At 38.2% G+C, this 25,217-nt stretch overlaps 1 protein-coding gene across 7 annotated transcripts in view; it reads right to left on the bottom strand.

Moving 5' to 3' along the window:
- TRPS1 (transcriptional repressor GATA binding 1) overlaps nucleotides 1-11,122 on the bottom strand; it is a 255,543-nt gene extending 244,421 nt beyond the window's left edge. For 4 of the 7 annotated variants that reach the window (XM_082601045.1, XM_082601044.1, XM_082601048.1 and 1 more), the window contains exon 1: nucleotides 10,685-11,122. Coding sequence is in view for 1 of the 7 variants with exons in the window: in XM_082601049.1 (XP_082457175.1) it covers nucleotides 10,002-10,011 (10 nt within the window). In the remaining 6 variants the exon portion in view is untranslated. Of the gene's footprint in view, nucleotides 1-3,650; nucleotides 3,694-9,118; nucleotides 9,236-10,001; nucleotides 10,078-10,684 lie in introns of those variants that run through there. The other 3 variants (XM_082601046.1, XM_082601049.1, XM_082601047.1) reach the window with 3 other exon arrangements.
- Nucleotides 11,123-25,217: the final 14,095 nt, after the last annotated feature.

Raw genomic sequence — 25,217 nt, 5'->3', positions numbered from 1 at the left:
TCCTAGAGCTGGCACATTTTTTCACTGAAAGGAGAAATCCTCACTCCCCCAAAACCTGAAATATTAGATCCCAAAGAGGAAAAAAAAAAAAAAAGGTAATAAAGCATGGCAGAATAATCCAGAGGAAGCATGCTTGCTCTCAGCATAATTTTCTTTAGCATCCTGAGATGAACAGCATCACGCTGCCCATGATCTCTGCTTACTCCTCTGAAAACCATCCAGAGGATTTTCAAAAAGGAAAAATTCTAGTTGTGCTTTCAAATGCCAAATTAACTTACAGGGCTTCCACTCCTGAAGGGAAACAGCACAGTAGCACACCAGAAGCTAGAGGATGCTTTTTGTCACGCAAAGCCAGAACTGATGAGTGGGACCCCAGTGGGGTTTATCTAAAATTCCCAAGTACCACAGGCAAAGAGGTCAGAGTTTTCCATGTCAAAAATATATAAATAAGTAAAGCCATACACAGCAACAGTTCCTTATGTTATAATGGATTGTGCAGTATCCAAATTCCTCTTCTGTTCAGATATGCATACATAAATCTTTTTAAATAGGAACCGAAAATGGGAAAAACAAAAAGGAGGGAAATCTGCTTACACTAATATCTAACCCCCTATTTTCCATGTCTAATCATCACTGGTCTCACTTTTTAATTTTTATTATTGCCAATGGAATTATTCAGGGAGTGAGACAAGCATGTATACACATAATTAAATGTTAACAATGATATACTGAACTATCCTGGGAGTAAAAAGTACAAGACAGGTGTGTACAGAGTGTACACAAATATAAGGAATGCTAAAGAGCTGAATGTTTTGACAAAGTGAACATGCAAGATCATACACAAACATTTACACATAAAATGTGTACTTTATGATTTTTACTACTGGCCTGAAATCTTAAGTGACAGCTTTCTTATTTAAAGCTTATCAAAGTACAAAGGAAAAGTAAAATGTAAATAAGGAGGACACTCTTTCAACAACATAAATTGTCTTAAGAACGAGACATTTAAACGTAGAATAAACAGTGATGGGACAGAGAGTAAAATAAAGAGTTTATTGTAATTGAGGTTTAGATGACAGCGAGCTTCTTAAAGTAATTTACTACATCTTGCATCCAATGAATGTAATGCAAATTCATTCTAAATAAAAAAGAGAAACATCTCCTTACTACCTGCTTGTAAATTACAGAAAATGAGGTTTCATATTACTCATTACTTAAATGTGTTATTGCTTACACTGGCCACTTGTACCTAAAGTTAGCTTCTAAAACGTACCTAAGTTGGCAAACCTGAGGAGTAAAATTTGCAATAATCTTTAAAAAAAAATACTTCCAAAAATAAGTTAAAGACAGTATTAAACATAATCATTTGTGTTTTTTAATTTATAATTTAATCAATTTATTAACACAAAAATTTAGCAGCCAAATACAGAAAAATACATGATTTTAAACAATCTCAAAGATATATCTATAAATAACTGGTAAAGAACTATTAATTATTTAACAATCAGACTAATATGTATTGAGAAAATTTAATAACATGGGCCTTGATTAAAAGTTTTATATATATATATATATATATATATATATATATATATATATATATATATGACCAGTCTTAACTTCCATCAGTTGAATGGTATTTTAAAAAATTAAAGCGAGCTAGATTCTCTTCTCAAAAATATTTAATGGTATCAAAAAGTAAAGCAGAAACAAATGCCAAAATCTCTTTTAAGAACTCTTATATGTTTGGAGATACTTAATAGTTTTAAAAGAAAAAACAGGCTGATGTATTTCTTTCTACATCTTTCAGAGCTAAAGATGTGTGGATACTGACATCACAAAGAAGTCACAAGTAGAAGTTGGTTTTAATTTGTTTTGCCACTCTCACTCTCATTTCAGAACCAAAATTCTAATTAAATTAATCCTCAGATAGGTGTTGGGATGCATTAAGTAATTAAAATGGATATTACAAAGACTAAAGTCATTTCAAAAAAAATATGTACTATGTTAAAATTCCATTCGGTGCCTGTAATGCGAAAACATTCTATATGAGTGAGAATACAGACATGGGCATGTACATGTACATAGTTCATATGAAGTCACTAATTCATATGCTACACTTGTGCATAGCTCAGAGAAAACAATAAAGCTAAAATAGATTAGTAATGCTTGATCCCTTTACACATGAAGTGTATCATGTAATAGAGAAATTAGATTCCACAAACTAACGTCTGCCGTATAGATTTACACTATTTATAGCTGTATCTGATCTCAGATATAATACATGCTTCTATAAGGCGAAACAGAAATACTGATTCACAAGGATTCACTGAAAGCCATATTGTAGAATCTAAGCAAGAAACACGTTATAGTAAAAAATGTTTGTTGATTTGTAAGTTTCATAAATTCTGTCCAAATTCTGTCCAAAATTTTGAGGCAAAAATCTTTTTTCTTCTCCTTTTTCTACAGCTAAAATACATTTAATGTCTAAATAGCAGTTGTGGTATATCTATCATCCTCTACTAGGTTCATTCTTGGTTACTCTAATAATTTAATAATGTAATATTAATGCTTTTTTAAAGCTTGGGACATATACATTAGGTAATATGAATATGTTTATTATTCTTTATAATACCATACTACTCACTATCATGGATACAAATAATTAACAGATAAAGCAATTATAAATGCAAAAAAGAGAACCATGCTCCCATTAAATAAAGGAAAAAAGAATCAGAAAATAAACTATGGGCACTTGTATATTTCCCTCTAACACTGTCTATAATAGAAGGCTTAAATAGCTGACAGTGAGTCACTTGTTTATTCATGTTAAATAAACTGAATATATAAGTTAACTTCTGACTTACTTAAAAGTATTTAGAACATTTTCTAGAACGTATTTTGACCATCAATTACCTAGATACCAAAGTTGTTGTATTGTGTTGCTTGATGAAATAGGACATACAGCAACCCTCAAACCAGTATTACAAGCCTGGCAAATAGCATCACATTTGGGTGACGCACAGAATCCATCACCCTAGGGATAAACGCATTGGATCATAGTACAAAGTCTTTACATGTTCCATATTATTTCTACATAACGTTGTAAGATGATAGAATCGTAAACTATAAAGTGCTATCCATTAAAAAGATATATTCAGAAACAGCACAGTCACTTAACTGCTCCTCTCAACAGAAATTTGGGATTTTAAAAAAATTATCTGCAGAAGCATTTCTCAGAATACACTGTAAGGTGGCATTTTGATGTACAGTTTTTTTGTCATTTCTTAAATTTCTTAATAAATTCAGTGTAGGTATAAGTATTATGATCATGATGGCTTCATTATGTTTAAACTCCAAACTTCAAGACTTTATAAAGTAGGTCATGTAGCTCCTTAAAAGATTTATGTTTTAAAGCGTAGAATTTAGCAAAGTGGATTCCACCATCAAGGTGTATCTACGTATTGTCCATCCACAAATACTACATACATAACACATACCTGCAATAGCATGCACACATATCAGCAGTAATTTAAACATACCGTGGATACATCAACCATTTGCAAGCATTCACAATGCTAGATTTCCTCTCATACTACAGACATCCTACTACTAGTTACCAGAATATCACACAAATCAAAATACATTACCTTTGTTCAAACAATACTTCAGTTCATTATATAACAGAAAAGGTTATCCTTAATTGCTCAGGAACCAAGATAGTGGTGGATTCTTGGAGCAGAAGTGGTGCGGAGTGGCTTGAGGCAAAACCGAAACATATTGTTTAAGTAAACCTTAAGGGGAGGGGATCCTATGCGCAATTGATGGATTTTTTTTTTTTTTTGGTATCATCTTCCACAAAGCCTCTCCAACCCCTCCCCACCACTGAACAGTAAACAAACTACTGATATTAAAGGACTGCGGCTCTGAACACCTCTCTCTTCCTTTTTTTTCTCTTCTCACCAAACTTTATTACTGTTCCCTCAGTTTTGCAGTAATAAACCAATATTCATTCAATAAAAACGTAGTGACGGAGAGACCCATCACCTGAAATTCCTGTTTGAAAACTTTGTAAAAAATAAATCAAGACTCACTCTAAGATACTCTCTCTATGCTGATGCGAACAAGTTATAGCTTAAGTTCCTACAGTTTTTCCTGACACATCCTTATGTAAAGGAGTGGTTAGCAGAGAAAAAATGCCTCTGATTTGAACTGAAATCTGTAGTTCTCACAAGAAAAAATGAGAAAAACGTAAGGTAAATCAAAACCATCAAATTTCCATGCAGGGAACTCTTCTACTTCCCTGAATATACGGAATGCTTTTCATGATAATTACTAATGCCTTAAAAGACATTTTAAGGTATCTGTATGATACCTAATTTTCAGTATATATTATTTCTAAAACACACTCTGTGTAAAAGGAAAACAAAACAAAAACAAAAACCCTCAGAACAAATTTGGGGTTAAAAGCAAAGTCCAAGACAAGTAACTGTAAGATTTAAACCAAGACAAGTAACCATAAGATTTAAACCTTCCGAACAATTCCTACCAGAAATGTCGATAATCAGTTCTGGCCCACCAAATGGGGCACAGGACCCCATTTCTGGGTGGAACGTCTTTCTCCAAGGAAGGAAAAACTGGCACAAATCTTTTTGCCCTCTGAAAAGATTTTCCTACTTGCCAGCTTCTGAAGTTGCCCTGATGTCAACCAACATCACCAAGTTATCTCTTAACTGGAGAAAGTCCTGTTTGCCTGTACAAGACCAGGAAGAGAGAAAATGACTATTAAAAAAAAAAAAAAAAAAGGAAACTAAAAACACTGTGTGATAATAGGGTTAAAAACTATCATCTGAATTTGTGAGCAAAAAGGGCCGCCCATTGAAACAAAATGACCCTTAAAATTAACGCTTTCAATCTAAAAATATATTTTTGTAAAGTTTCATCTATTTTCCTTCCTCTGCACATAAAAATGATTAATGTCACAATTAAACTTCCACATTTCAGACTCTTGTTAACAGGTGTAGCGTTCTTTATATAAACGTATTCATTGACCTGTCGCCATTGATAATCTTAATTAATTCATGTCAAATGAAACAAAAACAAATGTTTTTCCCCCCAAATAAGAAAGAAATAACGCAACACAAATACCCACTCTCCCCAAAACCCAAAAACTGTTTAAGTTACAGTAACCTGAAATGCACCAGCCATCACAGAGAGCAATTGGAGAAATCCAGCAGGGCTCAGCAGGAAAGATTTTTAATAACAGATTGAAAAACAGAATAAAAATAACTGCATCAACAGAGCCTTTCTTCCTCAGGCCACAAGCCCGTTCTTACTTGAACTTTTTTTTTTTTTTTTTAAATGGCATTTTGGCCACTAAAACCAATCCAGAACATTATTAAAAGTTAAAAGCTACCAATTACTTCTGTCTGTTCTTTTAAAGAAAAGTTTGGCATTACGTCAGTTGGTTTAAAGAAAACAAGAAAGAGAGAGAGAAAGAGTAAGAGAGAAAGTTTCCTGCTTGTATAAACTAAACCACCAGGGAAGGTGTCTAGCCACTTGTAAAGTATTTACTGCAGGTTTTTAAAGAGCTAGAAACATTTTAAAAATTAAAAGTTTTCCTTCTTGTTTTTAATGAAACATACTTAGGAACAAAAAGCGTATCCTTCATGTCTTTCTTTGGGGTGTTTTGATGTTTATTTGTATTTCAATCATAACTTTGAATCAGAAAATGATTTCCACTGATGCTTCAAATGTGAAGTACATAGATAATTTCATCTTCATTTTGCTGCCTGGATTTGTGCTCTTCGTAAAAGAAAAAAGTTTAACGACAAAAAGTAGACATTGCTACCGTAACAGCTACTACAGCTGCAGCGACCAGCCAGGCTTCTTCATCTAACTCACTCTTAACAATTTAGATCATTTTCATCCATAGATCCTTCTGCAAATTCAGCAAAGGGGTTTCCGTAAACCCAAAGCTCTCTTTCTAACCTAAACCAAGTTCTACATTATTATATCCATCAGAGAACCAAATCAAAGGCCAACGAATTTAGTTCCCAGGGATCTGAGAACCACTGAGTGATAGGCCATATATAATTAATAGAATATCCTATACAAATAAACAAACGGCTTAAGACCCACTTACATCCGAGGATAAATTTTTAAAAGTGGTTATTCCCTCCGCAAAACTGTTTGCTACTGAACAGTGTATAAAATACCACTTGATATTTTAACATATTTACTTTAATCTACTGGTTAAAGCTTTTTGGAGGTAAATAATTTTGATAATTATAAAAAACTGTTCTCAATTTTTTCAACATAAAGAACTGCAAAGTGCGTTAGTATTCTCTATCCATGATGATTACAAGTGCCTTGAGAGAATCAGACTAAATTTCTACTTGACAAAAGCTTTAAGAGTTGCTTCATATTTTATCTAAGAGGGACCCTACAATTCCACAAATCGTAACTAGAACAGTAACAAAGAATTCACTTCTTTCTGTATGGTGGTATCAAAAGATGAATATAGAATATGTCTATCTATGTTATCACATAGATAGACAATCAGAGTAAAACCAAGTCTAGACATGCTGTCATTAATTTCCCCAAATTTCAATCAGCAATAAATAAGGAAGCTAAATGAGTAAACAAGACTCAGAATTAGTTATCAAGGCTATTAGTACTTATAACCAGCAAAAGAGGGGAAGAGAAAGAACCCTCTGTTACCTGAAAGCTTGACCAAGGATGAACAACAGAAAGCAAGTCCATAAAACTTGCCTGTTTTTATCAAATTGATTGTAACTTGTGAGCTGCAGTATTTGAGACAAAACTGTCTGAGTTTATAGTTTTCTGTGCCTGCCAAAAACAGATGCAGACTACCACACTAGCTGTCCTGCGGAAACTAAATTAAGCAAAGGCAAATACCAAGTGGAAAGTTGTCAGCCTGTTGAATGAATGGCTGCATTTTACACACCACAGAATATCTTAATAAGAATATGTTTTAATGTGCACCAGTCGTTTTATTTTAAGTGCATCACTTTTTACAAAAATAATAATTTTCCCTTTAAATCAATTATAAACACCTGCCCCTAACTTTCTTAAAGTCTGTTTTGTTTTATACACAATAGTATAGTGTTGTTACATTATTGTTTGCTATCAAAAGGGGTATTGAAGGAAAAAAAATTTTACATACATGTATTATAAAAAAAAATTAAAGGCCTGTTATCAATATCTGTGCTCATTTCAAATTCAAAATAAAGTTCTAGCTCAAAAACAATTTGCTGCAAGCCCTTTGAAAACTTTCAGTAATGTTTATTTACTTCAACAAAGAAGGTAAGACAAGAGTTTATTAAAACTTATCACCCTATGTATTTAGTGCAAATGTGCAGGTCATTAATTGCAAACTGTAGTCTGTATTTCTTTTTTCTCGCGCGCTCGCTCTCTCTCTCTCTCTCTCTCTCTCTCTCCCTCCCCACAAGACATAGACACACACACACATCAAAAATAATAACAACAATAATAATAGAAACATCACTGAAATGCTAGAATCTTAAAAAGCAGCTTTTCCACAGATGAATTCATTTCCCTGCTTTGAAGCTTTTCCTTATGAATGAAGATTTCCTTGTGTGTATTAGCGAGACCTACCCTGTGGAAATCAGAGGAAACTCAGGAGTGGTATGTGACTTAAAAGAAAAGTAAAAATAATACCGAAAATATGGTAGGGCCATGTGTAACTCACTTATGACTAGCACACATACGGATTCTAACCTATTTTTAAGCAAGTATGAAGAAGATTGTATAAAATCCTGTAAAATCCTACTCTTTAAAATGCTGAGCTCTAAAATCAAGTCAGACTTCCCAGCTACTTATGACACTTTTCTCCTTCTTTTAATGTTACCTTTAAGAGACAAAGGACAAAATCTAAAACGCAGCAAAGACCCTGGCAGCGTCTAAAATTCAAGAGTGACTAACTTTTTTGTGAGGAACTTGCTATGTTCCACCATTTATTTGGAGAGGGCCCGACTTTGTTACTATGAGTGGAAAAGTATTCTACACACACATATCCTAACATATAACAGATATATCAGGAAGCCATAAACGTCAACTCGCCGATTGTAAATAATACTTTGCCAACAGAGTATTAATGAAGCTTGGGAATGCCTCTCATTTAGAGAAATCAAGTCATAATGTTGGCACTAAAACTCTGTTTCCCCTTTAGAAGTTTTATTTTCACGTTACTAATATCCAGAAATAATTGTCAAACTTTAGCACGTTGGTGGCCCTGTATATTTAACTGAATCTAGAGATGTTTCCATCCAAGGGTATAGCTTAAAAAGGAAGTTATGAAATCTGAGGACAGAGAAGCTCTAAGAACGATATGTTTGACTTGTTAAGATTAAGCACGTCATTAATAAACTTTCACTTAAAGGTAAAAAAAAAAAAATCCTCAAAATATTGGTATCGTTTCCAGACTGTCCTGTCAGCATCACAACTTACAGGAAACGATTCATCTTCCCATACAAACCCTGTATTTACTCACAACCCTGGCATACTTGGGGAAAGAGAAAAAGCCCACACCGTTTTAGAGCTAGTTTGCTTTTACACATTAACTGGTGGAATATCTGAGAAAGTGGCCTAAGCAAATGAGTAGCATGTAAGAAACTTTACAACAGTGAGCTCAGAAACTTTCATTCTCATTTTGTCCACGTCAAGAACTGGCCGCCCGCATGACTTTCCTTTGCTGCCCCTTGCATTTTTAACTCTGGCAGACTTTTCTAAATGATCAACTTTTCCTAAAACCGGCAGGAAAAGTAACATGATGCCAGCAAGATCCATAGGTTTTAACTTAAGAGCTGGAGGACTCAAAAGAGGTGGCTGGAAGCTTCCTATTTTATTTTTGCTTTGAACAATCAAAATTTTAAGCCAACAACCAGGCCTAGAGTAAGCATTTCTTGGTAATTTTGTCTCAGGCCCTATCTGTATTTTCCCTTTGTACTTGCTGTGCTCTCAGACCCTTTCCTGTTCACCTGGTGCGTTTACAAAAGTTCAATGAATCTATGAAAGTTCAATGAATCGGCCTAGCTGGATTTAACTTCTCCGCTAAGCTTCTCACTTCACTTACCTCACTTAAAACTCTAGCTGTGATTTTCCAAAATAGGATAAGGATGAATATGCTACCATAATTTTGGTTCATCATTAAGATCCATCGCTCTCACTTTCATAGTATCAATTCTGAGGCCTAAAATGATATGAGGAAGTAAAGCAAGACCTAAAATGTAAGACGTCCAAGATTCCCTCAGAAACCCACCAGTCCCTCTCGCCCTCTAACTTAAATTGCTTTAGAGTCTTAGGGCCATAAAACAGTTACTGACTTCCCTGGGGAAAAGGGGAAACACCACCATCGCACACAGGTACTAACAAAAAAGCTTTCCCAGCCACAAAAACAGCTTTGCACTTCAAAGGGCTCCCACCTCCGTCCGCCTCACCCTCAAATTATTCGTGGGGTCCTATAATCCTGGAGTTATTTGAAGGGACAGCGGTGTTTGCCTTGGCCTTTCAAAGATGCGTTTCTCTAGAACCCAAACAGGAACTAGACAGAAGGCGAAGCGCCCGTCCGCCTGGATGTCCCACCGCTGTCAGGCATTTAATCACCGGCCAGTGTCCGCTGACCCGCGACACAGGGCGCATCATCCTCACCGCAGAGGAAGTCTGCCCCCTTCCTCAGCCCCTACGGAAGCGCCCTGGCTGCGAGGCCTGCCACATGGCACGGACAGGGCACAGACCCCTCGGTCAAGCTGCCCTGAGCCGCGCAGAGGCGGGTGCATCGGGGGATGCGACACCCTCCATCTACAGCCCAGCTGGGCCTTTAAGGGAAAAAAGTTTGAAGCCTGGCTTTGCAAACTCTTCAAAGCCAACGCCAGTCCTGTACTGTTTTCCCACTTTGGGGACCACACGAAGGCCCCTCTCTGAGACCCTCCCAACCCTCCCGAGTTCGCCCAACTTACTACTCTGCATGCTGGTGCCTAGTCTGCTCCCCGCTTGTCAGGAGCCCCAGAAAACTGGCGGCGGCGGCGGCGGCCCCGGCCCCTCGGGTCCTACCACCCCCAGCTCCTCCGCTGCGCCCGGTAGGAGAGAATTAAAATCAGCCAGAAAGAGACAGCGAGGGAGAGTGGGGCTGCGAGGGGGAGGGGGGGAGGGGGCACCGGACTGAAACTTCTTTTTTTGGCAAATGGGGATTTGTTTTTCCTCCTCCCCGGCGGCTGAACTTGACCCTCCTGACTCCAAGGGCTACTGCAGTTTGAAGTCGTTCGTTTCTAAGACTCAGATGCCTTCGACCCACCAAAAGTAAGGGAGGAAGGGGGCAAAAGAGAGCAGAAAGGAAGAAAGAAAGAAAGAAATCACACGCGCAAAAAAGGAAGAAAGAAAATGCATGTGAAACCCGAGAAGCCTGCGCTTGGCTTTCTGCACACTCTCCCTCTGCTTTTTTTTTTTTTTTTTTTTTTTTTTTTCAAAGAAAGTCACTTTTAATTCCCAGGGCTCCCCGCTTGCGATCGCCCACATTTTGCGCACACACGAGCGGGCGCAGCACTCGCGTCGCGGCTCCCCAGGCCTGGCAGAGGGGCTCCCGCGCCCCCCGAACCCCCCGCGGCCCCCGGCCCCGCGGCCCGCCCGGGCCTCCCCTCCTTACCTGTTGATTAATCGTCAAGAACACCCTCGGCAGCCCGAAAGATGGTGGCGCGGCAGCCAGAGCCATGAACCGTCTTCTGTTGTTTGCAGAGTTGATCTTGGATTATTGGGGGGGGGGGAGAAAAAGGTCTTTCCTGCCTCCCCCCCTTTCCCTTCCCTCCCCCCCCCCTTATAAAAAAAAGAGAGAAAGAGCGAGAGAAAGAGAAAGGAAATAGAGCAAGGATGTGCCCGGTGCCGGGTGGGAGAGGGGAGGGGGGTGTTGTTTTTTGTTTAAAAAAAATAATAATTAGGAAGGCGAGAGAGCGATCGAGAGGACGCGGGGTCTGGAGAAAGGAGCAGCACCAAAAAAGAGGACGCTTAAGATTGCAGTGAGATCGGGTCTTTATCAGAAATGTTATCGCTTGTCAGGACCTCAGTCTCCGCGCATTACGTCAGTTTCAAGACACCAACACTATTAATATCAAAGGAGCCTTCGCGGAGGAAAGCGCCACCCCAGACCGAGCTCCCTTAAAGAGACAGCGCGCGTCCCCGCGCCGCCGCCGCCGACGCCGCCGCCCCGCCCGGCTCCGAGCACCCGCCGCCGCCGCCCGCCCGGACCGGCCCCGGCCGCCGCCAGCCGTCTGCGCGAGAACTTCGCCCGAGTCGGAGCGAGGCGAATGAGAGCTGCGCGATGCAGGGACCCGGCTACCTTCCCGCCCCGCCTCTCCCCCCTCCTCCTCCCCCACCCACCATGTGGGAACGCGCGAGCTGGACAGGGAGGAAAAATCCGCAAGCTTTAGGAATAACGTGATAAAGACAAGGACCTACCTTGGGGAGTGGCGCGGGGTTGGGGGGGAGGTGGGGGCCAGTGCGCGACGGCCCAACCGACGGTCCCCAAACACTCGGAGATGCTCTCCTGAACAATCAAAAGAACTCTGAAAGTGTTTACCTTTTCAGCTGCTACTTTCTCTTCTCGCTCCCAATTAAACGACGCAGGAGTGTGTGTGTGTGTGTGTGTGTCCCCTCCCCCTTCTTCTAGGACGTGAAAGTCTTTGGACACCTAGTCGGTGGTCAGGGTTTCCCTTGCGTTTGATGGCAAGAGGGCTGGAGGGGAACAACTTGAACGCTATCCTGAGTTGGAGAAGTGAGGACTGAGGTTGCTATGGTTTTCTGAGCTGGAGAGAAGCTAGCAAGCTCAATGGGTGCTTAAAGGGGGTACTACAAAATAGATAAAATTGGAACATTATTCAAATGCGGCAAGATTAATACCTGCTGCTCTTTGGGGTTTTAGTAGCAGATAAGGAATTCTGACTTAAGCATGACATTCTTTTTAGCAATTCACATCTTCAGATACTCTCATTGTTAAATAAAATTCTCTCAACATGAAGTTACTGAATTGAGAGTGGTTTTTTTTTTTCTTTTTTCTTTAACTTCTGAAGACCAACAATACATAAAAGAGGACCAAGACAGGATTTGAAGTATGGTAGGTGTTAAAAACTAAGTAAACATTTCTTGGGCGTTTGGACTTCATTTTCTTCAGTGGGGTGACTTTAAGTGGCATGTTTTTTCTCTAGTGAAAGTCAGTTTAAACTCATTTTGCGCTAAAAGGAGAAACATCCTTCTCCAAACTATAAAATGATTAAAATGAGAGTTTTAGAGAGGTACGAATCATGAATCTGTGAGTTGAAGATGAAGTAATTTCCTCTAAAATATTTTCACTAAATGATTCTTGCATCTTTTCAGAGAAAAGGTCAGTATATTTTTGAAACATACTATAATCAGAAGTGAAAAAGCCAATCATTAAAAAAAAAACCTATATGCTCTTTAGAACTTTACTGCTTTTTCTGTAAGGTCTTCATTTCTGCTTAATACACCTAGTCAGGCAGACATGTGATTCCTTTTGTACCACTTTTGTTCCAGAATTTTAGTATCCTGTCCCATACACTCTTTAGGAGTAGTAGAAAGACAATAGTACTTTTGCAGTAGAGAAATTAGTCAGGTAAAAGAGTAGTCAAAATACAGTTTTACAAAGAGGCAAACAATATATTCCCTAGAGGAGTGAGAAGACAGTGAACCTCATATGCATGGAGTTGTTCATATGTTATCATCAATTTAAGTGGATTTGGGAAGAAAGTTAGATTTATATATAGTCCTGCTTGCAGAAATATCAGTAAATCTCACAGTCAGCTACTAATGACCACCTGCGTATTTCCACACCAGAGTCATTTAATACTGTCCACCACCAATTTCCACTGTAAAAAGTATTCATATATTAAATATAGAACTTTATTTTCTTTTTTAAGCCATAAATTAGCTTACCAACTTTTATGGAAATATGCACGGCACAGTAAGAAGCATTTTTATTCAGGAAAAAAAAAGGATCTGAGTGAAACATTCTTTAGCCATGACTAACTAAAAATATTAGATCAAATAAATTTTGAAATATGTTTCTGAATAGTAAAACCATTTGTGTATTTAAAGGGTTAATACCGCCTAAATCTGCTGAAGCTGGTATGTAACTGATAAAAACTGAGGCTATAGCATCTTAGCAGCAAAGTTAAATAGTACAATCTATCACAAGGATTCGTCCCCTAATCTCCATCTGCTCGCCAAGATTTAAATGATATTTTAAAAAGAGAAGTGATCTTTTCCTCTCTGTCACCCTCAAGTCTATGGCAATCGTCAAGAGTGTAAATTTACTCACATGAAACAATCATTGATTAACTTGGTTCAAAAGAACAAAATTACACGCTTTTGCGAGCACAAAACTCTTGAGATGGCTGGTGTTTTTCCACCTGTAATAATAAAAAATTTCACCATTAAGTGTACACCAAATTATATATTATATAAAAAATTAAAGCCAAAGGTCTGAGGGTGAATTATGTCCTTTAATTGAAAAGATAAAGTTACACTTCAGGTACTAAGCCAACAAATTCGTGGTCAGTTAAAAATGTAATGAATGAAGTTTCATGGACTCAATTTTGCTGAAGTTTGCCTGAGAAATGAAGAATCTCTTCATGTTCCTTCATGTATTTTGAGTTGGAATATACAGCAGATCAAAATGCTGTCTGTATCAATCCATTTACATTAACCACAAAAGATCTGTGGAGAACTTAATAGAAGCACAGATATTTTTTGTAAACTTTTTCAAGCAAATTATGTATTTATTTATGAAATAATTTATGAAGAAAAATTTTACCTCATGGTTTAGATATATTACATATGCTCTTGATTGACACAATATGTTTAAGCTCAAAGGCCCTCGTGGCATTAGCATTTTTTAATTCTAGTAGGAATATTTCAAAACAACCAGCTAATACATGAGGTCATAATTGTTTGACAGTTGTTTTTAATATATAAAATAAGCTATGTATATTGTTTTCCTTCAAATGTTTGTTGATTTGTTTTTATAGTCCTGACATTTGCATGGCACAAACTGAATTAGGGGAAATATTAAAGATTTATTTACATTTATTATCTTCTGCTGTCAAACATATGCAAAGCTCTTAAAACCATTCTATTCTTTCGCTTTTATTTGCAATGCATTTCTGAACAATGGAGCCTGGATGTTAAAATGACAACCTGCTTTTTTGTAGGATACATCAGAAAATAACGAAAAATTAAGAGAAATTGTAAAAAGCAAATAAAAGGAATAACTTCCAACTGAAATAACTTCTTTATAATCTTCCTTAATTCTCTGAATTCTGGAATTTTCTCTCATGGCTGGACCACTGATGAAACAATTCCTTGCGCTGTATTAATGCTTATTTATTTCTCAAAATTACATAATACACTTTTTTCTGTTTTATTAATGTAAACATTCCTTTTCCCCCCTTTTCTTGTAGTTTATTCAGCAGAGATACAAAGACGGATTAGTAGTTAAGCACAAGCATACTTGTTTTACATTTCAACCTTTTAGCTCATAACTTACTTACAGCTCCAGTGCCTGTAATCACAATGATTTTACCTGATGGAACACGTGTTTCAGAAATGTAATCCAACTGTTTACTCTAACGCATCATAAATTGCAATTCCTTTCAGAAACCTCAAAGATTGACAGCCCTTGTCCTAAATGCCAACTGCTTCAACACATACTAACAAGAAAATATTTATGTATTATCTGCTCTCAAGACCGTACTATATCATAGGAAATGGAAGACCATTTGGCCTTCCAGCATATCAAAAGAAATTATTGAAGCAGGCTGCCCTACTCCAGAGGGAGACAAGCAACAGAGTGTGTATCAAAGATGAACTTCCCTGAGTCCCTTTCTTCTTGCAATCACACACCACTCAACCTTTTAGAAAAAAACACTCTTCTGCAAAATTATGATCATTTTGCAAACTACCTATTCCTGAACACCTCTGGGTGAATTTATTAAAGATAAATTCAGCTTTAAATAGCCTGTATCTTGTTTTCAAATTCACACTTAACACTTGCCAATCCTCCCCCTGCAATATCAGGCAACTAACTGCCTAGTTAAACAGATGGGCCTTGCAGCCCACCCTAAAAGCCGACAAACATGGGCTTTATTTAATTAAAAGAGGAAACAAATTTCTGAGGTGTAGACACACACACACACACATACCCACACACACAGCATACACGTGAACATACACACAAAATCCCTGCCTGGGTGCCTGAGAATAATAATAACAATTCTTGCTTTTTCATTAGGTTTTATGAATGTCCAACTATGTACTATCCATTGGAGTGAAAGTAGATTTATATAGGCTAGCTCAGCACTGTGTATCCAAACCAAGCCATTGCGAGAAATAGCTGGACTCACTTCCCTTGTCTCACATCAGAGAGAGCATTTACATCTGAATTAACCCAGATTCACCATCTGACCCTGAAAAGTAGGTGTTTTCCAATTTTCTCCATATTTCTAACTTCTGCTCTAGGATCTTCTGCCATGATACTTTCTCATCCCATTCACTCTTCCAATTTTGTGCAATGAACTCTCAGTTGCATATAAACAAGCCCAACACCCAATTCTGCCTAAATTTCCGACTGAAATATTCCACTGGAAATTCAAACTTGTGAATCTGAATGATGTGATACATATTGAATATCATAATTTAGGAAGAGGAGCCTGTAAAGTCAGACAACATGGAAGGAGGAAGGAAGGAGACAAACCCTATCTCCTGTAAAGGCATGAGTCATCCAGACCAGAAACCTTAGACACTTGACATCTTTAGCAATACCCTCCCCACAGGGCCCACGTCCAATCAGTTGCCCAGTCTTCCCATTGTTCCCTTTCTAAAGACTTTTGTACCTCCCTTTCTTTCCATCCTCATGGACCCTTCCCAAATTAAAAAGTCATCATCTCCCCCAAGACATCCCATGGAGCTTTTCCTCCTTCCTTTCTCTCCCTCTGTTCATACAGAGCTACCAGATCAGGTCATTGCCCTTCTGCATTTTTTATTCCTCATGACAAAAATCCCGCAACTCCCAACTGCCAAAAGAATTACACCAAAAAAGGGCGGAGAGCATTCAAGGCCTCCCATAACCTAGTCCCCCAAAACCTTTCTGGCCTCATTTTTCACTCCGTTCTTCCACACGGTCCTAACCCACTGATTGTGCCCTTCTCCAGGTCCATCTGACATTTCAAACGTCTTGTTTTATCCTTACCACAACCTTCTACTTAGAAGGTTTTGAAGGACCCTTTCATGCCAGCTCTCCATGCTGAATACCCTGTCTTCTTCAAAGATCAAACTCAGATTCTGCCTTTTGCATGAAGTCTTCCCAAATTCCAAATCAGAATCAGCAATGCAGGAAGTAAGCTTCCATAGGCCCGCTTCTCTCTCTAGGTGGCAATTCAACACAGTGACTTATATAATGGTGTTTGTTGACCTAACCACCTCCTCTGCTAAACTGTAAGATCCTTGAGGGCAGAAGACCATTGAGTCATAGGTACTGAGTAACATCTCTTAAATTGAATTTGGAGGTTGGAACAAGCTCTTTACATTTTACTTAGAAACACACTATGGAGTGCAAGTTTCAAATGCTCCATGTGGCCTTTTCTTCCTTTCTTTCTGTTCTTTTTTTCCTTAATACATATGGGCTGATGCATTATGTGCCAATTGAAGCTTCAGGGTGGGCTTCATCTCAGCAGCATATTTTTGGCACTGTATCAGAGAAGATGTTTGTCCTGCTCTGAAATATTGTCCTCATTATCGTTAAGTTTGGGTTCATAATTCCATGTTGCTCTAAAAATAGTGAATTAAATTATCTTTAACTAAATCCTAGGCATTAAAATGTGAGCGTATAGAAAATGAGGCTGAAAGCTGAGAATTCTTAGATGGGAAGGGATTATTTGTAGTTTTAGGAGCCAGAAGTATACATTAGGAAAGTTATAGAAGTGAGGTAGAGATAAACAATCTCTTTAAACATTCACAGTGTTTTTTCTCTTTATTGTTTAACATAAAAATATTGAATCATTTTAGCATATGTCAATCTACTGATAGCTATTCATTTTTCCATGTACTAAATTATCAAACACATGTGACATTTAATTGAGGGTATAGACCCAAACCTCCAGGTTCTCACAGGGATCACGTTTCACAAGGTCACATGAATCCCATGGAAGTGTGTGTGTGTGTACATGTGCATGCGTCTATGAGTGTGTGACCACCTGGTAAATGAAAACTTCCATTTAGTTAACATTCCATCTTGCTGTTCACACAACTGATTCATCCTTGGTGTATCTAGACAATTTGAATGGTCTGGTGTACAGACATCCACGTAGACATGGACAAATGATCAAATGAGAAGTATTAGTTATTACTTTGACTCCAAACCTTGCTCATCAGTACTTGTACACTGCTCAGAGGACAGTAAGCTATCAGCTTCTGGAAGGAAGCAACACTCCACATTTTCTCTGCTCTGTGCCATGAGAGGAGAACCACTTCATCTCCTGGGCTCCCTTGCAATATGAATTCTGGAGGGATTTGACCAATGACATCATGAGCTCAAAGAATGGAAGGAGAGACAGTCAGGGTACTTAGTCCCTTGACTTTCTCCTGTCCAGCAGCCCTTCTGCCATGGATACACTCTCATAGGGCTCCAGTAATAAGCCCTCCTACCCTGACCCCTTGTGATTTTAGGCTCAGGAGCAGCCGATTCTGGTGGTTTTTAGGCCCTGGATGTTTCACCACCTCTTTTTGTGTCCCTAAACTCTGCCGTTACTTTGTAAATGATCCTTAATGAAACACTTTTCAAATTTTTCTTTGAGTGTGCCTCGTTTTATCTTCCTGGACTCTGATTAATAAAATCATCTTTGTACCCTAGGGTCTAACAGAGTCCTTATAATTCAATAAACTATAGTTCAATAAAGTGAAACAAATATATGTTGAGTATATCGTGTGCCAGACACTGTGTTAGGTGTTGGGTGCCCCAGAGGTAAGTGAGCTGACATGCCCCCCATCTTATGGATTTTATGGTCTAATTAAGCACTCCTTAAACTAGCTTGGGTGCTTTTTTTAAAAAAGTACAAATGTATGGGCCCCACCTATTGAATGGAGGTGGGGCCTGAGAATGCATTTAAAATAAGGACACCATGTGATTTTTGTCTTCACTAAAGAATGAGTGATCCTTTGACTATGACATATATTAAATAATTCATTACAACTGCGAAGATACAAAGAGAGACCTTGATAAAGATTAGCTGGGTGAATGCATGAAGGCATGAACTTTTGGGAATAAGGTAGTTCAGATATGGGGAGCAAGGTCATTTATTTGCAGTGCTTAGGCACTGGGGCTACTGCATCATCACGGGGTGGTCACAAGTTAGGGGTAGACAATGCTTTACAAACTGTGATAATTGTCTTTGATCATTGTGCTCTACTGTATTAATTCCCAAGCCCTCCTCCTTCTTCCACAGCCAGCATCCACAAATCTGCAGCAGCAGCCCCAGCTGCTGGGTTTCCCCAGCAGAGCAGAGCTCTGCACAATTGTTGCAGTTTGCTCTAGTCTAGACTCTGGAGCTAGCTCTGTCTGGAAAGAGAAGCACAGACACTCATAGTTCAAAGCTAATTAAGTCAGTAAGATAAACAAGGTAAGCCTCCTGGGAATAAGGGGAATTTCTTGAGCCCCAAGAAATTCACGACTTAGAGGTTGAGAACACTGGTAATATTTGAAACTTCTAATGATATTATTCACTTCTAACCATATTATTCACCTCTTGCAAAAATATCTGAGATCTTTAGATAAGGGGCATGCCAATGACTACAGATGACAGCTACATGATCAATGTTAGTAGCTTTCTATTAAATGATATTAATTATTTGTTTTCCTATTACTCTTAAACTAAGTTTTCAGACGGTACTCCCTAATATGTTCTCAACCTTCTTTAACTTCTATTTTAAAAGCAGTCCTGGGCAAGATCTTTGAACTAGTCATGTCAAACTATTTAACCAGTCACGCAGAATATCATAGCACAATACATATATGTTCATATATATATATTCACATGTATATTGAGGCGCTTTAAACAAGGAAACATCATCAAACACATCTCCTATTTTGTCTCTCAAACATCAAGACATATGAAGAATTCAACTACTACTTCAATTATTCTATGAGTTTCTAATTGCTGTATAAGTTAAGAGTCCAGTGCAAATGTGAGGTACTTCAAACCAAATCTTATTTTATTTAAAGAGACATGTTACTTCATATCTTGACCTCATGTTAGGTGAGTAAAGGCAATTCTATCTTTAGACCACAAAAGTAAAAATGAACGTAAAGTAACCATCTAGAAACAACCCCTCTGTGAGGTACATCTGAACAATGTGTATAGATTAATATACGGAATATGTGCTAAAGATGGTTCAAGTACTGGCTACAGTTGTTAACTCTATGCTCTGCGCTACTACACTGCATGCACCGGTCAGAATACTATACTGTGATTTTTTTTTGTGTGTGTGTGGTACGCGGGCCTCTCACTGTTGTGGCCTCTCCCGTTGTGGAGCACAGGCTCTGGACGCGCAAGCTCAGCGGCCATGGCTCACGGGCCCAGCCGCTCCGCGGCATGTGGGATCTTCCCGGACCGGGGCACGAACCCGTGTCCCCTGCATCAGCAGGCGGACTCTCAACCACTGCGCCACCAGGGAAGCCCCTATACTGTGATTTTTAATGTCATTAGTCAAACTTAAAATCTTGCTCAGTGTTTTGTCATGTGTCCAGTATGATACTCTATTGATAGAGCAGAGTGAAGCGCTGAGGATCATTTTGCTTTATGAAGATATTTTATGACTCAACTACATACAAGCTATTCTAACAGATACATATTCCTTAGCCATATTTTTGACAGTGGGTTTCATTTCTCATTCAGAATATAATTAGAGGAAAGTTATGTAATTTCTACTGAGGTCATGGTAAAATTTAGCCCCTTTGTGCTGGGCTTTAGGCCTCCTGCTTCAAAGTTTCCTTAGGAAAGGCTATTTAGAGGGTATGCTTCTGAAAGCACAGTTATGGAGCATTGACTTTCCATTACAGTGTAGATCCTCCCTCTAATTTTACAAATAAGGAAACAGAGGCCTAGGCATAGTGAATGACTGCAATGCTCAAGGACACGCTTAAGTGATAATAATGGCTAACACTTGTGCAGGGCTTGTTATGTGCCAGGCTCTAAGTATTTCACATCTATTAATTCATTTAGTCTGAATAAACACTCTAAGCGGTAGAGTGTTTTCCCATTGTTTCCATTTTATAGATAAGGAAACTGAGGCATATGCAATGACATAGCCAAAGTCACATGTAGTCAGGTGTAGAACTTGCTGGGTCAAGGGTCTAATGCCCCACTATACTATATTTTAATTCTGGTGGCCGAGCTGGGAAACAAATTAAAACCTATGATTTTTACTTGACACTTAACCTTGCAAATACGAAGTGTGTGTGTGTGTGTCCCCACTTGTGGTGAGCATTTGCTATTTTTCAGCTACCAACAACCTTTCTCTCTTCCCTAGCAAGGTCCACTAGTTTCCCTCTGAAGGAAGAGAAGCCCCCGTTTCAAATCCATAATGATGATTCACTGCAAGAAAGCAAGCATCCGACTCTGGCCTTGCTTATCAGAGCTTCACATTCAGGAACCTGACAGAGTCAGAGCCACAGACACCTGGGGGACAATCAGAGAGCAAATCTGGGTCTTTCATTCCAACTTGGTCCTGCGAAGATGTGAGGGTGGAGCTCCTGCAGCTTTGTCACCACAGAAGGTTTGAGTGAATGCAGAGAAAACAGACTTTAGACACAGAGAGACAGATTTGGGTTCTGCAACATTGCTGGGATCCCTGAATTACACTGCACCCCAAGTCAACCTTAACCCCTTAGTTCTCCCTTTTACTTATGGCTTAAACCAATGTGAATTAGTATCACAGAACTGTTCTACTATGGAACTTAAAAAATTATAATTGCATTTCTAGCCAATTATAAGAGAGTTAAACAAATAAATTTTCATGTTTTACTCAAAATTGTATTGCACAGATCGATAAGCCATTTTACTTGCCAGACTTGGCTCTGTGTAATTTTTGACAGTATTCAACATCAAATCCACCCTCACCCTCGAGTGGCAAAGACATGACGATGTTAGAAACGATTTGGAAATGCAGTAGATACCTCCAAAAACAAATTCCAATAACTGCTGTGAACAATAGCAGAATGTTTGAGATACCCTGTGCTCTCTCAAGCTCTGAGATATTTGTTTGTTTAAATCAGCAGTTGTATTTAATAATCTTAAATTACATGTGTCCTTGACTTCACAAATTACTATTATTGAATTAATAGTAGACTGTTTTTTGTACAATACCCTTCAAAATATGCTGAAGGAAGTAAGAGACTAACTAGGCAAAATGTTTATCATAACATGTTGATAATCCTTCGATATTTGAAAGCATTCATAAGAAAATGACCAAGGAATTCAAATCCACATATGGGAATGGAGATTTCATAGAAAGTCATTGGTGGCCACAGAATGATGAGGGACAAGATTAAAATCTGGCGCATAGGAAACAAAATTATGGTTATCAAAGGGGAAAGGGCAGGGGGAGGGACAAATTATGAGTTTGGGATTAGCAGATACAAGCTACTATATATAAAAAAGATAAACAAGGTCCTACTGTATAGCACAGGGAACTATATTCAATACATTGTAATAAACTATAGTGGGAAAGAAAAAAAACCTGTTCAGTGCAAGAGGTTTACATTTAGTGTTAGCCTCGGTGTGTGAATGATGATTACGTATATCACGTCTATAAGCTTTCAGCTCTAAAAGAAGTTTATTGTCCTAAAGATATCTAGAGAGACAGACTCAAATGATCTTTCTGATCTTTCTGTTATCATTTTTAATAGGGATTAAATACCAACCCCTTACATTGTATTTCATTATTACTTACTGAACTCTATGCAATGCGGCTCTGATGGTGTCTATTTTATGTTTACCTATAAACACAGCACATATTAAAACATGGTTATTCTGTGACAATGTATGAGACACTAAAAGCACAAGATACCTAGACTCTGGATATTATGCCAAATCTAAAAGATCTGTTAAACAAGTAAAATATTGGAATTATTCTGACCTTCTGATGTATATTTTCCAATTTACCCATGATATATTGTTTACAAAAAATAAAACTGTGGTGTGAGGGCAGATGCAACATAATCTTACTCTAGTCCAAATACAATCATAAAATGTTAGACCTGAAAGGTTCTTGAAAGCTTCTTTCATCTGATTGTTCCCTCTTAAATGCAACCACTTTAAAATAAGCAACCGTAATGATAATAATAATGATAATAATTATTATTATAGAACATTTACTCTGTGTCAGGCACTGCGTTAAGTCCTTTACTGTCAAAACAACTCTTTGAAGGAGTTATTATTATTCACATTTTAGAGATGAGGAAATGGAGGCACACAGAGAAATTGCTTGCCCAAGATTACATGGCTGATGGATGACAGAGCTAGGATTGAAATGTAAGCAGTCTGGCCCCAGAGTTTCCCTAAAAAAGCAATTAAGACATTTCATATTATATTTTATACTTAATGATGATATATAATTACTAGGCTCAAAATAATCTTTTCACTCACTAAAAATTAGTCAGTTATATAAATACTGTGTTTATCAAGTGACTTATTCTTTTGAGAATTAATTTTTCTAAAATAAAGAAATATAAATACTGTAAGTGCTCTTGAGCATTCTCCCATTGTCTTTAATGGGTCTTTATTTTTTTGCTTGGGCCAAAGTATCAGAAAATCATATAACTAACATGCTCTAAAGTACATGACTGTAATGAATATTTGTACAAGTTCTGTAATTAAGATAATTTTGAACCTGGTTTATATTGGCATCACTCAACTAACCTTGCAGGCTAATCAAAGTGAAACATATTTTATGGTCCAGTTAAAACCTGAGCCAGATCATGTAACACAGTTCTATTCAGAGTATTCTAATAGCTTCCCAAATCATTCTGCATTAAAGCCAAAGCCCTCACTGTAACACTGAAAGAATCCCCCACCACTCCCCAGTTTGCCTCTCAATTAATTTCCTATTACTCTCACCTTTGTTCCCTCCACTCCAGCACTGGCCTCTTTGATATTCATTTAATATGAAAACACATTACCTCCTCAGGGTCTTTGCACCTGCTGTTCCCTCTGCTTGGAATGCTTTCCCCATGGCTCTCTCCCTCACTTCATCCAAGTGTTTACTTAAAAGTCAGCTCCTCAGCAAGGCCTTCCCTGGCTACTCAAAATGTTAAATCCCTCTCCACATGTTACACCTTCTTTTCTTGCTTTATTCTTTATCCTCCATGTTTATCAGTATATGATACCTATGAATTTTACTTATTTACCTGATTTGTCTGTCTCCCTAACTAAGCTGTAAGCTTTGTAAGTGCTGGAGTTTTGTCTGTTTGGTTTGCTGCTGGATTCCTGCATTGGTAACAGTAACTGGCATATAATAGTTGCTCAGCAATTGTCATATTAATCAGTTAATGAATAGTAGTTGGATGTATTCAATTATTTTAAGAGCAATTTCCATTGCAAATGAGATAAATTGCAATGTCATTAACATGAATGTACCTCTCAGTCCACCTACTTTGAATATTCCATTTTATCATTCAAGTTCTTTAGTTGGCAGCTGTGATAATGGGGGTTTTAATTTTATTTATAAAGCATCCAAATCCAATTCATACCACCATCTGCTGATTTTTCCTCAGCTTTCTAGAACAAGTTAGTGCTCAGCTTGCTGCCAGTTGAATCTGATCAATTGTATATTACTATGTATAAGGCACTGGGCTAAGAGCAAGAAATTCAAGACCAACAAGAACCCATCTGTCATAGAGCTTATGATCTTATAGGGAAAAGCCATTGGAGCCAAGAGTTGAAGCATGAGTGGTAATAGGGCTGTCAGGGTACTTAGTGCTTTGAGTAAGAGATGAGGGGAGTGCCCAAAGAGGCCAGAGAAGTGAGCAGACTTGAGAGGTAATCCACATGCAGAATCAGTTGGTGTTTCTGATGGATTGAGTATGAGAAATAAGGGGAAAGGAGGATGCAAGGATGCCTTCCAGTTTATCTACTTGAAGAAATAGGGTGATGGTGGTGCCATTTACTAGGAAGGAGAAGGCTAGGGAAGGAATATGTTTTAGTGGGGCAAGTGTAACTTTTAAGTGGAGATGTGACATCTAGAACTCGTAGTAAAGAGATCCGGGAAGGAAAGAATATGTATATATCTAGATCTATATCTAGATCTAGATAGATAGATCTAGATATAGATCTCATCATTATCATTATCATCATCAGTATATAGGTGACATTTCAAGCCATTGAAATAGATCACATTATTCCTGGAAAAATTATAGAAAAGATGAGCACCTAGAACTGAGACTACAGAGATCAACCAGGGACAAAAATTTCTTCTCAGCCAGAAAAAGGAGATTGGGAAAAAAACAACCCATGTGAAGGATAAAAAACAAGGGCAAGGTGCAAACAATCCAAGAGGACTGAAACTATTGCAAGAAAGGGAAAGCTAAGAGGTTGAGTTACCTAAGTTTGACTGTATGGCATTCAGGTGTTGGAGACCTTGTCACAATCTGTTGCAGTGGAATGATGAGAACCAAAACCATAATGGAGAGAGTTGGGAATGAGTCAGAGGAGAGGAACTGGAAGCAATGTGAGCACATAACCCTTTTAGGGTGTTTGGCAATTAAGGAGCCAGAGGCTTGGTTACTTGAAGGTATGGGGGCAAGACATCTTTTTTAAAGATGGCAGATCCATCCACATGTCTGCATGTTCACAGGGAAAGATTCTGTGCAAAGGGAGAGATTGATAAAAAAGGACATAAGGCAAGAAGACAAGTCCTTAAGATTGTGACAGATGGCACATCTGTAGCATATCCTTTTCCTTTGATAGGGGAGGGCATCCATGGCCCCTGGTATCAGAGGAAAGGTAAAGATACAGATAAGTGTGTACATTTGATGATGGGAAGCAGAGAGTATGAGTGTATCAGGCAGAGTCCTCAGTTGCCAGCTGACTGGATGATCAGGAAGTAAATAAATTTATTAC

This window comes from Mesoplodon mirus (assembly GCF_964341445.2).
Source record: "Mesoplodon mirus genome assembly, chromosome: 16".
Lineage (NCBI taxonomy): Eukaryota > Metazoa > Chordata > Mammalia > Artiodactyla > Ziphiidae > Mesoplodon > Mesoplodon mirus.
The sequence above is the reverse complement of the archived record's forward strand: the minus strand, read 5'-3'. Positions and strand labels throughout refer to the sequence as shown.